Below are 15,857 nucleotides of genomic sequence, written 5' to 3' on the forward strand. Positions count from 1 at the left end.
GAAAAAGGAAAAGAGTTATGCATAAAGAACAATTTTTATATAAAAAGAATGTGATACAACGAATATTTACACATATTATGATTGTTATTATCTGCATAGGTCTTAGTGGATCAGTAGCAGACATACAACATAGGCGAGATACGTTTGGTTCCAATATGATACCTCCAAAACCACCAAAAACATTTTTACAGTTAGTGTGGGAAGCATTGCAAGATGTCACGTTAATCATCTTAGAAGTAGCAGCATTGGTTTCATTAGGTCTTAGCTTTTATCATCCAGCTGATGATGAAAAACGTAAATATTTATGATGTAATATTGTGTATTTTATTTTTGAGTTTCCTCTTGTTGTTAGTAAGGAGACATGTCGGATATATTTCTGTGTATTAAAATCTTTTATCAGCATATAAAGATAAATTTTGTCAATTTCAATTTTAAAGAAAGGTTCCTCAAAAGGTTTTGAATAATGTATTATTTTATTTATTTTCAGCTTTAGTAGATGAGGACGAAGCGAAATATGGTTGGATTGAAGGACTCGCTATATTGATTTCTGTAATTGTGGTGGTCTTAGTGACAGCGTTTAATGACTACTCCAAGGAGAGGCAGTTTAGAGGTCTTCAAAGTCGGATAGAGGGAGAGCACAAGTTCTCAGTTATACGGCAAGGAGAAGTGAAACAAATCTCTGTGTCTGATATTGTTGTTGGTGACATTTGTCAGGTATATATGTAAAAATAATAAATAAGTTAAATAAAGTTTCTTAATCTAATCTAATCTAAATCTGTTAATATAGGATATTTTAATTTCGTTGGCATAATTAAATATTAATGCAGTAAAAAAAGTAAAATTTATATTAAATTAGCTGTTTGATAACACAGATAAAATATGGAGACCTGTTGCCTGCAGACGGTATTCTTATACAAAGCAACGATCTCAAAGTAGATGAATCCAGTCTGACTGGAGAGTCGGACCATGTAAAGAAAGGGGAATCATTTGATCCTATGGTACTTTCAGGTGAGATAGTTTTGCTTGAATTGTAATAGTTGTCATTATGCTGGATTATTTTTCCAATGTAAAGAAAGTCGCAAAGTATTTAAAAGATTTTTATGCGACAGAAAACGATCTTGAATGTACTGTATTGTTCAAAAGGTACACATGTGATGGAAGGTTCTGGAAAAATGTTAGTTACTGCAGTAGGTGTTAATTCCCAGGCAGGTATCATCTTTACCTTATTGGGTGCTGCTGTTGATCAACAGGAGCAAGAAATCAAGAAAATGAAGAAAGGTACGTATAATCGTTATTGCCGATCGATTGATCCATCATTTTGAATGACTGTACATTTATATACAGGTTACTAAATTCTTAGAGTAATACGTAATATATATATATATATATATATATATATATATATATATATATACAATACATATTTCTCTCAAAGTTCCATTAGGTTTTATCAGATTATTTTAGAGATTGATATCCCACATATTTTTTCACTCTAATGATTTAGTATACCGATTTCTACTAGCAACTTCTGAATTTAGTAATAAAATAACTTTACTTTAAAATTTTATTGAAGATACGGTTTATGAATGCGTTACAATATGTTTAATAGCAAATAGATTTTATAGCAATTTGTGCTTTGTAATAGAAGTTGTTGGTATATTCTACCATATTCCTGCATGGACATTTACAAAATGTTTCAAAATGAGTGTAGACGAATCGCAGTGGACGCATGGTTTTGACGTGAATTGGTGTGATTATTTCTTTTTTTTTTTATTATTATGAATTTTACAACAGCCGTTTTTTTCGTTCCTGTATTTTGTACTTTTAAACTTTTATTAACTTATTAACTAATTGATTGTAGAAGATTTGCGTTTCAATTTGTCAATGTTTCTAGACACTTTTCATGTGTATATTCTTTAAAAAATATTCTACATAAAACTGCCATAATACAGCAGTATGTATTATTTTATGGTGATTCCTCTCCATTAATAAAAAATTTTTTCCCGTTTATTTGTTTACATTATGGATATATTATAGACATTGTACCAAATATAAAAATAATATTTGCGAGTTTTATAGTATGATATCATATATTCGCGAAGTATCCTTATTAAAAATTAAAATTCATTTAGATAGTTTATCAAGGATAATGCCTTTATCGGTATAATATTTTCAAAGTGCTATTATTTTATATCTCTTGCGTTTGTAAGTCATTTGTGTTTTTGTCCCCCTCTAGCTATAAATGTTTTTGCTATATGTTTTTTTTTTATCTTTGTCTGATATATGTTTACGAAATCTTATACTTGAAAATTTCAAGTTTGATGAAATTATTATTGTGAGATATATCTTAAAATAATTTTTATGGAAAGTGTCTTAAATGTCATGTGCTTTTTGAATCAAAAACCGAGAAGCTTTTAACTTGCGAATATTAAATTTAATATATTTTAATAATATTAAACTCTAAAATTTTGTTTTTGCAATTAAATTTTTATAAAAAAGGAAAAAATAATTGTCATTTATACTTGTATTTCAAATTACATACACCAACAGAAACTTTGAACTCTCTTTCTCTCTCTTTGATTTATTCAATATTAAATAAAACTTATTTATTTAATTTTAATTTAAACAGTGTATTTTTTAATAGTTCAGGAAAAGTACGTCATTTTTGGGACATTTTACACATTTTATGGAAAAATGAATATCAAAATTTCACAATTCCTCTTTTTGATCCATATCCCTCTAAATCTTTCGATATTGCACAACCTAGAAGGTGAACTCGCATTTTATTGACAAATTATTCACAGGAATGCACTTTCATGCACTCTTACAATTATACTAGTAAAATTTTGTTCGTATATTATAGAAGCAATAGTTGCTTCTTTATGTTTGACCTTCTGGGCTGTACCTACCTACCTATCTATCTATCTCATTTGTTAGCGTTAAGTACTCTTTTGCGAAAATTAATGAAAAATGGAAAAAAGAAATTATAATCACGAATGTAAATTCTTTTATTGGCGCAACTATTATACCATTGGCATATATATTTTTCAAATAGATTGCTAATCAATTTCATTTTGCATGTATTTTTTTATCTAGAGGCTAAAAAGCAGCGGAAGAAGAAGTCATTACCAGGTGAATAATTCTAAATAATATATATATCTATATATATATATATATTTTTTTTCTTATCATTTTTATTATCTTGATATACATATATGTATAATTATACGTATATAATACACACATAGATTCGTGGCCATTGAGGCTAAGAAATTAATTGATTATTTTGAGTCCTCAAGACAGCATTCAGTTTTTTATACAATCTTTATCTCTCACTTTACCTCATTTTTTCATTTCTTCTGCATTTTGTTTGGGAATTTTCTTTTTCCTGTATTATTACTTCAATTAATATCTATGAATTTTACATTAATGTTGCGTATTTTCAAAGGAATATCTTTTTTATCGCGCGCACTCTCTCTCTCTCTCTCTCTCTCTCTCTCTCTCTCTCTCTCTCTCTCTCTCTCTTTCTAATGACATTCGATTATAAAGTTTGATTTCTCTTTTTTTTCCTTTGTCGAATATGGTTTAAGGATATTCTCTCAGACTTCGATGTAGCGGAGAAATGACATTAACTTAAAATCGAGACATGCAGTATGATATTGGACGTTAAACGATTTGTTTAAAAATTGCATTCTTTCGATACATCAAACGCTACATCTTATGCCGAGAGCGTAAGAGAAGAAACAAAACTATATTATCCACGCTTTTGTATTCCCTATTGACCTTTGCGTGTTCTATTAGCAATGGTTTATATATGCATTTGACATGCATCAGCGGCTACCTCGTTCTTGCATATAGCTTCTTGTTTTCTGCATTCTAGTAATGATATAAACACCCATGGTTTTAATCTGTGTTTCTCTAACATATAACTGTTGTGTCTTCCACATTAATCTGAATCATATCTCATGAAAACTTTTGGCTATCTACCAACTCGAGTAGCATCCAGTATTTTATTAGAATGCTTTTGAGATAATTTATATATACTCGTTCTAAGTGTAACGATCGAGATTCAGTCGGCGTTGCGATCGATCAGCAACCCCTTGGCATGATCAAGATCTTGGTTGAGATGCGAGTCAAGATGCGATCGCTCGGGCCGATTGAGCCTCGATTGATGTATATAACGACCAGGGATGCAGTCTAATCTTGACATGGTAAATCAAGGAGAGGAAACGGTAGAGATTACCGGAAACAGTCACGTGACCGGAGGCGGAGGCGGCGGTAAGCACGAGGGTGGCGAGAATCATCACGCGGCCGCACCCGCAAGCACCGGGGAGAGCAGTGGGAAGAAGGAGAAGAGTGTTCTGCAAGCCAAGCTAACTAAACTCGCCATACAGATCGGTTACGCCGGCTCAACCATCGCGGTGCTCACCGTCGTCATTTTAATCATACAGTTCTGCGTGACGACTTTTGTCATCGAGGGCAGGCCATGGCGAAATACGTACGCCAATGATCTGGTGCGGCATCTGATCATCGGTGTCACAGTGCTCGTAGTCGCCGTACCCGAGGGTCTTCCCCTAGCCGTCACCTTGTCGCTTGCTTATTCCGTCAAGGTAAGATTCTACAGAGATTTTTTTTTTTTTTTTTTATAGATTTAATGATTTTTTTTCCTTTCCATTTTATTTTGAAATCGCTCCTCGTTTTTCTCTCTGTACAGAAAATGATGAAGGACAACAATCTGGTACGTCACTTAGACGCCTGCGAGACTATGGGTAATGCCACCGCCATTTGTTCGGACAAGACCGGCACCTTGACTACGAACCGCATGACCGTGGTACAGTCGTATATATGCGAGAAGATGTGCAAGACGACGCCGAATTTCTCGGATATACCGAGCCACGTCGGCGAACTGATCATACAGGCCATCTCCATCAATTCGGCGTACACGTCGCGAATAATGGAGTCGCAAGACCCTAGCGAATTGTCGATGCAGGTCGGCAACAAAACCGAATGTGCCTTACTTGGATTCGTATTAGCCCTGGGCAAGAAATATCAAACCGTGCGGGACGATTTTCCTGAGGAAACCTTTACGCGGGTGTATACGTTTAATAGCGTAAGAAAAAGCATGTCTACCGTTATTCCCAGGAAAGGCGGTGGATATAGGCTCTTCACCAAGGGCGCTTCCGAGATCATCATGAAGAAGTACGTATAGTTTTCTTATTCTTTTATTGAAATATGATAAAGTGAATCTTGCAATTTCTCTTTCTCTCTCTCTTTTCTCCCTTCCTATTTGAAGCTTTCATAACGGAATTTTTGAAAGTTTTGGAAAGATTTTAGAGCAGAACATTGTTCAACAATTTTAGCTATGTGAAAATTTTACCTTCAAATTTCTTCAAATTTTTTAAATAATGAGAAGCCATTAGACTTATAATATTACATAGAAATAATGTCAGTTTCTTTTTCTAATCCAATTTGATTGATTGAAAATGAATTTTGATCGATTGTATTGCAGATGTGCCTTTATATATGGTCGCGAAGGTCATCTGGAGACGTTTACCAGAGAGATGCAAGAGCGTCTGGTAAAGAACGTGATCGAACCTATGGCATGCAACGGACTGCGCACCATCTCCATCGCTTATCGCGACTTTGTTCCTGGCAAGGCGGAGATCAATCAAGTTCACATCGACAACGAGCCCAATTGGGACGACGAAGATAATCTAGTGAACAATCTCACCTGCTTGTGCATTGTCGGTATTGAAGATCCAGTGCGTCCCGAAGTACCGGACGCAATTAGGAAATGCCAAAAGGCCGGCATCACCGTGCGCATGGTGACGGGTGACAATATAAACACCGCGCGATCCATCGCGCTTAAGTGTGGTATTCTCAAGCCGAACGAAGACTTCCTCATTCTCGAGGGTAAGGAGTTTAATCGCAGAATTAGAGACAGCAATGGCGAGGTGCAACAGCATTTGCTGGATAAGGTGTGGCCAAAATTACGAGTACTGGCCAGGTCGTCGCCCACCGACAAGTATACCCTGGTAAAAGGCATCATTGACAGTAAAGCGAGTGAAAGCCGCGAGGTTGTCGCAGTTACCGGTGACGGCACGAACGATGGTCCAGCTTTGAAGAAGGCCGACGTCGGCTTTGCCATGGGCATTGCCGGCACAGACGTTGCCAAAGAGGCGTCCGACATCATATTGACGGACGATAACTTCTCGTCAATCGTGAAGGCGGTCATGTGGGGCAGAAATGTCTACGATAGCATCGCCAAGTTTCTGCAATTTCAATTAACCGTCAACGTGGTCGCCGTGATCGTTGCTTTCATCGGTGCTTGTGCCGTGCAGGACTCGCCGCTCAAGGCAGTACAAATGTTGTGGGTAAACCTAATCATGGACACGTTAGCATCCCTCGCCTTGGCTACCGAAATGCCTACGCCCGATCTACTCCTCCGTAGACCGTACGGTCGTACAAAACCACTCATTTCCAGGACAATGATGAAAAATATTCTCGGTCAGGCCTTGTATCAGTTGAGCGTAATTTTCACGCTTCTTTTCGCCGGTGAGTATTGCCTCCTTTGGCCCCCTCCCCTTGCGATTTCTCGATTCCTCGTTAGTCTGTCTCGAACAAACAGAACCTTCTAAAAATTTCCGCGATCGACTGCCGCAGGTGATCTGATGCTCGATATCGACACGGGCCGCGGAGTGGCAGCGGCGGGAGGCGGACCCACGCAACACTTCACCGTCATCTTTAACACGTTCGTCATGATGACTCTTTTCAACGAATTCAACGCCAGGAAAATTCACGGTCAGCGCAATGTCTTCCAGGGAATATTCACCAACCCCATCTTCTATTCAATTTGGATCGGCACGTGTTTGTCGCAAGTAAGTCGCGCAAGACTATATCTACTCAACCTATATGCGACATGAGAACGATGTTGTTGGATATTAAACCTCCATCTACAATCAAACAACCGGAATTTGCAGTGAGCTTAAACAAGATACAATGAATCTTTATAACTAATTTTTCATTAACAAAATGTAAAATAACGGTTAGTAGTTTTTGTAACATAAACGAAGTTACTTTTATTAATTTTTTTCTAAAATAGAGCCGTTTAATTTTTTTCTAGGTGGTCATCATACAATACGGTAAAATGGCATTCAGCACCAGAGCGCTCACGTTAGACCAGTGGTTGTGGTGCCTATTCTTCGGAATCGGTACGCTAATATGGGGCCAAATAGTTACGACTATTCCTACACGCCGAATTCCCAAAATTCTTTCGTAAGTTAAAATTATGTACTCTTATACACATAAACACTTTTTTTTTTCTTTTCTCTTTGAGCACAGAATCGAGGTTTGCTGCAATAGAAAGACCACGAACGAAAAGATAATTGCTTACAATACTTTTTTTTTTAGAAGAAAATGATTCTTCTTAAAACGGACGAGATTATTTTTATTGTTTCTATTTGTATAATTTATCAATTTTTTCTTCAATAATGAAAATTTTAATTAACTAATTAATGAAACATATGCATATAATTGTTTCGAAAGTAAACTGATCATGAAAATTCTTGTTTCTGGCATTATGATATTTCTTGATATGTAAAGATCACTATGTAAAGATATAAAAGATGAAAGGCTTTTTAATAAGTAAACTGGCTTGCGATCACTTGATGATCATTGTGAATAATACCATCAATATATCGACATTGTGCTGAAATCATAACGCTTAAAGTAACCGATTTTATATCCAATGATCTATTATCACATATGAATTAGCATCTTAAGTTTTCGTCTCATTAGTAGTAGATGCCTTTGCATGCCGAATCTTGAACTCACTTGTGCTAATCTATATATATACATAAATAATACACCATACGGCTAGTAACAATTTTATGTTGAATTCCCGAAGAATGTTGTCTCCCAATGTCGAAAGCACGCGTGATTATTTCACGCTTTGATCTATAATTAATATCTTTGATATAAAACAGTAAAATTATACAAAATATGGTTTGACGTCCCTGTATCAAGGTATATTAATTGAATCGAGACTGTAATTATATAAAAGAAAATTAAATATATAGAATTGGGACATATTTATCCCTGTAACTTAAAACAAAATTATTATGAAGAATCATAATGTGAAATCAATCGTGATGAAGAAGTATAAATAATTGCGCGCGCTTATAGACAAATCCCATCCTGGGTATTCCATCCCTCGCTCCTCGTAACCTTGAGAGTAGTTTACGTAACTTGATCTTAAACGTTGCATGATTACAACCGTACAGTCGAAATCTACGTACTTGTTTGTGTCGAGTGACCGATGACGTGCGCTGTTGCACTAATCAAAATCTTTATTATTCAACGAAGCGGATTAGAAAACGACAGCGAAGGCGAGAGCTTAATTCATTTTAATATAACATCGTCGACTAATTAATAATCAATTGCGCGCGATTTTTTTTTTATGCGTGAGAAACAATTGGTGCAATTAATTAATGCTTATTAACACACACACACACACACACATACACTTTTACTCGATTCGTTGGATTTATGCGGTCTCTATCTTTCTTTCTCTCTCTCTCTCTCTCTCTCTTTTTTTTCTCTATTTTTTTGCCCAACTTTTTCTATCTTTATGTCTATATATTTTTGTTCCTTTCCTTACTGTTGTTAATCGCTGTCTGTACTTTCTCGTCCATCGTATATGATACGTACACGATCCGAGGACACACGCTCTCATCCATTATCTTGTCATAATTCTTTTCTTTCTGCTCGTCTGATGATACACCTGTCCGATCCAATTGTAACCGGTGTAAAATTTCGATGAGATCTGTTTCCAATATTGTAAAAAGTGAAAAAGATATTTTCATTATCGAGAGAGAAAATATATAAGGATCGAAATTCGAACTCGCTGATTTTACAATCTCAATCATCGCGCTTGTAGCACTTTTTTTTGCACATCATCATCTCTTCCCTTCTACCCACTCTCTTTTTCTTCCTTCAAAGCTAATTCAGCTCCTAATTCTCAAAAGAATCACGGCTCGATGCGTAGCCGCATACGAGGATCTCCCTCTCTCGGGAGGGAGACGCAAGGGAACATATATAAATCTCGAGTCGAGAATATACACGCTTTTTTGCCACTATAATCTCTTAGTATATACGCGAGTCGAGTGTGCAACTATAAACTGTTACACGAGCAGAAGAGTCAGCTAACCGAAGGTTACAGGGAGTGCTCTCGCGAAGCTTTTACCGCCGAGTGTAGTACGTGCACCGCTTGATAACACAACGGGACTGCCCCGGCTATTCACTTTGACTATGTATGCGTGCGTATATGTGTGTGTGTGTATGTATGTATATGCTGTGTGTGTATGCCGTTTCGTAGGTGAATAGAATCCCGATACTTCCCTCGTATATACTCGTACATACATACGTCCATCGCGTCCTGCATCGCGCCAGGACGACGACAAAGACAAACACTGTTAGCCAACCAAGCAGAGCATTGTCGGTTTGGTCCCCGATTACGCGTGTTTTGGTACATTATTAAGCACTTTTTTTTTTTTAATATCTGAATCCAATGACTTGATATAATCTCTCGCATTCTGGATAATTTAATGCTGATATTTCTTCTTCTTTTTTTGACATTCTAGAAAACAAATCGCTTGACGAAATAAAGGATTCCGCATACGCATGGAAAATTGTCTCCCGGTGGATTTCGTTAAAACTTCCAGAATTTTGTAGTTTACGAACTCCATCGGGAAATAATTTTCATAAGCAGTGTGAGGGGTTCTTTACGGACCGACCCTCGACATACTATCATTATCTCGTCCGAGTATATTATTCTACACGAGAGCTACGAGCTTGCGTGCGAGCTTATAAATAACAACGGTGGGCGACGCGTAGTCGCGATGGTACTATATGATTTTCGCGTTTGCGTCGTTCAACAGGTAAGGAGAAAATTCGCGTTGTTTTACAACACCAAGGCGATCAACGATCTGACGCAAAATTGACGATATATCCCGAAAAAAAAAAGAGAAACGAATTGATGAGGTATTTGGAGTAAAAAAACCAACGAAACGGAAACACAACATTCCAGCGCTGATATTCTAAGCGAAGACGGTCGCTTATCAAAGCGAACCCTTCCGGCACTTTGTGCGGATCGCGTTAATTGCAAAACCTAATCGCGAACTACGCTGAAGGAAAGTGTGCAAAAATCGACGCATCTAATATAAAAATGCTACATTTTGATGCATCTGCAACGATTCTCTGTCTCACCTCGCGTGCATAATCTTGTATATCTCTTCATCTCTCTCATTCTTCTTTCCATTTCTTCGCTGCGATCATTATCCGTTGTAATATATTGTAGAACGCTGAAATAAGCAGCAAAACTGGAAAAAAGTTTCGCACATTTAATCTAGCTTTACACTAACATTCTGTATCATATAGTGCAGAATGCACTTTCTTGCTCAAGACTATATCCGCATCATAAATCCCTCCCCTCATTTATTGGCTCATATATACAGATTGTTCATTAATCAATTTGTTTGAAATAATTTTTGAAAACTGAAATAATTTTTCTTTTATTGGATACCGAATCGATATCTTTCGTACAAACAAAACAAAAAAAAAAACGATTTCCTGAAATCCTTATTAAGAGAAACTTATTACAGTTTATTTCGAACCCTATCACGCAACCCAAGCATCAAACGCTCCATATCCTTTTTACATTTTTCTGTAACACTGTCAATCTTTGCCGAGTACCGCATATTTTCTCATCGCACATTCACACACACTCTGCCATTATCTTGCCTAGCTTCATCACCGTTACCGCTATTTTTTTTTCTCAAATCATCACGCGTAGCGTTAGCGCATCGTAGTAGATTAGGGATTCTGCTAAAAGGAGCGAGGGGAAAACGGTGTTGGGTGGTGTGCAGCGCGCCGAGGAGAGAGAGCCGGCGGCCGTAAAGAAACAAACAAAAAAAAAAAAGAGAGAAAACTTAACGAACAGTATAGCACACCATTCTTTTCCATTCAGTTTTTTAACAGGAAGAAATCCGAGTGATGAAGAAATGGTTTCATGTTTTTTTCAAAAACAGATGGGGCCGCGGCCAGCCGGATGATATCGGCGCGATCAATCTAGGAGACGAGAAATTCGACCCAGACTCGGATAAAAAGCCGCGCGCAGGACAAATTCTATGGATCCGTGGTCTAACACGGCTACAGACACAGGTAACTATCCCTATCTCTCTCTTTCTCTCTCTCTGTCTGTCCGTCTGTCTCTCTCTCTCTCTCTCTTTCTCTCTGTCTTTCTTTCTCTCTATCTATCTCTCTCATTCTCTCATTATCTCATCACTCAACAAAAATCAATATTCTCTCGATTCCTCTATCACGAATACAAAAATGAAACCCAACAAACCGCCTCCGGATCCAGTTTCCGGTTCAGGTGGCAAAACCACACACGGTTCTCTTTAACATTAAGACATTTATAGGACTCTTTTTTTTCTTTTTCTTTTTTTTCTCAACAGGGCGCGCGCTACCATTCAACGTTTATATTCGCGTTGAACGCGTATACGCGCGTCCAATTTATTATTACGTCTCTATCACTATTATATTATTATGTACTTATATTATTACGTTACAGAATTGAATCCGAAACTGCTATTATTACTGCCATTACCATTGTTATTACAACGACGACATAACGTGACGACGAGCCGTTTCAGTTTCGATGTTATCTTGGTTTGCATTTTCATTTGAGTTCTACCGCATAAAGAGAGCCGCGCGCGTTTTTCCACCACACACCGACCGATCAAACCAATAAAACCACCGACGACCGTGCGATAAAAGTGTCTCAACAGACGACTAAAGTCGATAGACCCGATCGTTAACCGACAGCTCGAAAGAGAGCACGCGGGAAAGGATCGTTGAAGGAAGAGCAAAGAGCCACCGCGAATTTTCACACGACAACGAGACACTCGGTGCTCTCTCTCTCTCTCTCTCTTTCTCTCTCTCTCTCTTTCTCTCTTTCAGAGACTCCAGACACCTCTGTGTCTTTACTCTAATTAGGTACCACATTCATGTACATATACATGTGTATATAATATATAGACAGGCAAACTCAATCTCCAAATATAAGTCTTCGCCGATAAGACTAGGTCTAATCTCTCGACGAGGTCATTATCTCGGATAGGGAAGATCGATCCGCGGGCATCGATCGATCGATCGGTCGATTAGGATGATAGGACCGAACGGAGAGAAACGACAAACAGAGACGAGATAATGCGAGATTAATTAACCAGTAAAAATCAGAATAACTCGTATGACTCGACCAGTGTCACTGATCGCGCATCCACGACTCTTCGACGAGAACGACGCACTGATAGGATTGACTCACATACATACATACACATACCAATACACACATAGAAATCTGCCATAGTAGACGCACAGCTTGCTCTCCGCCCGTATCCCCCCTTTACGCGAGTACCGGAGATGTGGGAGAGACAAGGGATAGTTGGGATCGGATGAAAATTTTTTTTGTCATATAGTTAGCACAAAAGATCAGCTGTGATCGATTAAATACATACAGAATGATCCAGTCACGAAACATGAAACACTCGAATATCTCTCTTAGACTCGAAGATACAAAAAATATTTTTTCTGGATTTAAAATATTAAAAATTTTATTCTAGACATTTCTTCTCTCTCTCTCTCTCTCTCTCTCTCTCTCTCTCTCTCTCTCTCCCTCTCGTGTCTTTCTAAGAGACGTATTCCTTTGTATTCTTATTTCATGTTGTCGTACTACTCTGTATAAGTGTACAGACAGATAAAAAAACAAGATGTGAAAAACTTGATAAATAACGCAGATTCCAAAATCGATTATCTATTTCGCGATTAATCTTTTTCGTGCAAATTGAATAGCGAAACGTCTCTCCCCCGTCCCCCTTTTTAAAGAAGATCGCGAGTGTCGTGACCAATATGTAGGGAGAAGCATCAGCATCACCGGTTTGAGTCGAGTCTCCTGATATTATGTATACTTTCTGCGTCGACGAGCTTTCGAGACCTGAGCACGTATATTACATTGCGTACATATATTATACATATATATATATATATATACGTTCATCTCTCTCCCGTACAGCTTGAATCCACAGTAGAGCTCCACAGACAGCCAAAACCAACTTAGCAATGGTCCACGCAGTCCTCAGCCCTAATATATCTTTCTTTCTCACTCTCTCTCACTTTCTTTCTGTTTATGCCCCCCCCCCCCCCGATCACTCATACTCGATTTTTGTTCCCTCCATACCGTGCCTCACCCTTTCTTTACGCTGTCTATACATCTCTAGTCCTCGTGAAATTACATGTCAGACGTCTCTCATCCACCTACTCGGGGTTCTTCGAAACCCCAAAGTGCGCGCGCACCGCTCTTATCACTAGTCCAGTGATCGATGTCGTGTACGTTTCGACCGATCGACAAAACTCGAATATTCCCTCCCGCAGGGGATTTATCCTTTCGAACATTCTCGTCGTGTGAGATATACCCCCTGTCCCCCGTGTTGTACCCCGTTTCTGGATATCCGCAAGTGACGCGAAAAGCAGGATGTTAAATCGATCTACGTGTAAGCAATAGCTACTTCGTAGGAACTTTCCTTGTCAAACTTATATATATATATGTGTGTGTCTTTATACCGCTCTATATAACTTTCCTAACTCCGGTCCCTTGCGTAATGCATAACGCCGCGCGGAAACTCGCGACTAAAGTAAGGCAGTCTCTGCCTTATGCATATAGCGTGATAAAGTATCTAAATCCGCCTCTTATACGGGACATGTAATTAGCCGATAAAACGAACTTTGTTACGTGTTTCAAGATCGAATAAAAGATTCATCTGCTCGCTATTGTCCTTAGCGGCCTTAGCTGCTATCGTTCCTATCGATTTTACGTTGAAGCGGTAGACTCTAACTGTCTAAGTTAAAGTAGACGTTGCCGAGAGAACGACGTTTGTACATGTGGATTATATATGGTATATCTGTTGATAATATCAGGTTATACAAATTGCTATAATACATAGATATTATATAAATTACATGTATTTATTTTTTTGCGCAATTAAAAACGGAGAGATATATATATAGCAATTGCGACGATAAAATCACGAAACGACGATGTCAATCGGCGATCAGCTTCATCTATATGATGATTAGTATATTCCAGGGTTAATGATTGTGGTCCGTTTCTCGTCGAAGAATCCTTAAAACATTCGATATCACTCTGTACGATGATTGCGCAGTGAAGTAGTAATTTTGTAGTAATGTCAAATATTTATTTATTTGTCTGTCTATCTATCTGTCTATCTATCTATCTATTTATCTATCTGTCTATCTATCACTTTGGCGGCTCGGGCTGTAGCGCGACAAAGATAACGACATCGCTGGTCCGTTACAGCTGTTACAGCCGATGTGATAAGAAAAACGGTTGCACGATTTGCACACAACGTTGAGTAAAAATCAAAAATTCTAGTCTAGCTAGAGAGAACTCGCGACGACACGTATTATTTCCTCTCTCTTTCTCTCTTTCTCTTTGTCTGTCTCTCTACCAATTTTTCTATTATATATATATATATATAGCTACACTTCATACTCTCTATTATTGTCTTTATATATTCTCTTTCTCTTATTTTCTCTGTAACTTCGTCTGTTTCGCACAGTCAACGGTCGATAAGTATTCAGTATCACGAGAAGCACACGTTATAATGGCTTAGTAAGACAAAATAAAACAAAACAAAGAAAAAAAAAACAAAACAAAACCGAAAATCGAACAGACAATTAAGAGAAAAACAAAAAAGACAGAAAAAAAAAGTGATAAGACGACAAAAAGAAAATACAATATCATGGAATGTCACGTGAAGCTAATGATGTAAAACTGAATGTGTCACCTACTTTCAGACGAGCAATAGAACTCTGGTGCAGAATGTATCTGTGACAGGCAGATCCCCTTCTCAGGATTACTACATGGTTAGTCCGCAAGTCCACTATCATCCGCAAGTTTGATCATTGTTTGACCGTGTTATAAATAATAATCTGATTAACCGTTTCTCTCTCTCTCTCTCTCTATCTATCTTTATCTATACATTGTCTATATATTTTTATCAATTTTTTTCCTCTGATATATATTCTGATTTTTTTGTTGGCGACACTTTCGCACCTTGATCAATTATGTATACTATGTATTATGATTTTCTACAAGCAGACCTTTTCAGTTTGCCTTTTGTGTTTTCTATCTCTTTCTCTGTCTCTGTCTCTCTTTCTATCTCTCTCTTCTACTACTCCACTACTACTTACTGCTACTACTACTACTACTACTATTACTTATCTGTCTTTCTACACACGTCTCACAATGTCTGCATTTTGTTTAACAAGTAAGTGCTTGCGGACTGCGAGTCTCGATTAATATTTTTCGCCCGTGTGCTTATTTTATATATATATATATATATATTATTACTATATATATATATGCAACACACCCATCTTTGTGGTTGATTTTAAATTATTCTCTATAAATTAAAAACAAAAAAAAGCCAAAAACAGGAGCCAGTATATATATATATATATATATATATATATATTATGGCGTCGAGCAATTTGCATTGCCATTACGCCATTGCGGCAGCTAACAATAACGCTCCTGTTGTTTTTTTCTCTCTCTCTCTCTCTCTTTTTTCTTGTACCACTGTTACACCTGTCTTTCTGTGTCCGCGGGATACGATCGCGCGTATTCGATCGTGTATATCTTGCTTCTCCCGGTGTTACAATTCGTCCTCTGTGTCTCTGTCAAACGAGAACCGCTTAATATAATGGGGCGCATGTTC

General features: G+C 37.6%; 1 protein-coding gene across 22 annotated transcripts in view; it reads left to right on the forward strand.

Annotated features, from left to right (window-relative positions):
* The window catches only part of Pmca (plasma membrane calcium-transporting ATPase 3), a 76,014-nt gene that overhangs the window by 32,239 nt on the left and 27,918 nt on the right, over positions 1-15,857 (forward strand). For 12 of the 22 annotated variants that reach the window (XR_011446715.1, XM_070293394.1, XM_070293395.1 and 9 more), the window contains 12 exons: positions 100-294; positions 488-714; positions 873-1,008; positions 1,144-1,278; positions 3,097-3,132; positions 4,222-4,610; positions 4,715-5,199; positions 5,510-6,555; positions 6,664-6,878; positions 7,124-7,275; positions 11,088-11,220; positions 14,935-15,003. Coding sequence is in view for 21 of the 22 variants with exons in the window: in XM_070293394.1 (XP_070149495.1) it covers positions 100-294; positions 488-714; positions 873-1,008; positions 1,144-1,278; positions 3,097-3,132; positions 4,222-4,610; positions 4,715-5,199; positions 5,510-6,555; positions 6,664-6,878; positions 7,124-7,275; positions 11,088-11,220; positions 14,935-15,003 (3,218 nt within the window). In the remaining variant the exon portion in view is untranslated. The other 10 variants (XM_070293397.1, XM_070293398.1, XM_070293400.1 and 7 more) reach the window with 5 other exon arrangements.

Source organism: Polyergus mexicanus, unplaced genomic scaffold (assembly GCF_030449975.1).
Source record: "Polyergus mexicanus isolate NDT 795.1 unplaced genomic scaffold, iyPolMexi1.0 SCAF_3, whole genome shotgun sequence".
In the NCBI taxonomy this organism is placed as follows: Eukaryota; Metazoa; Arthropoda; class Insecta; order Hymenoptera; family Formicidae; genus Polyergus; species Polyergus mexicanus.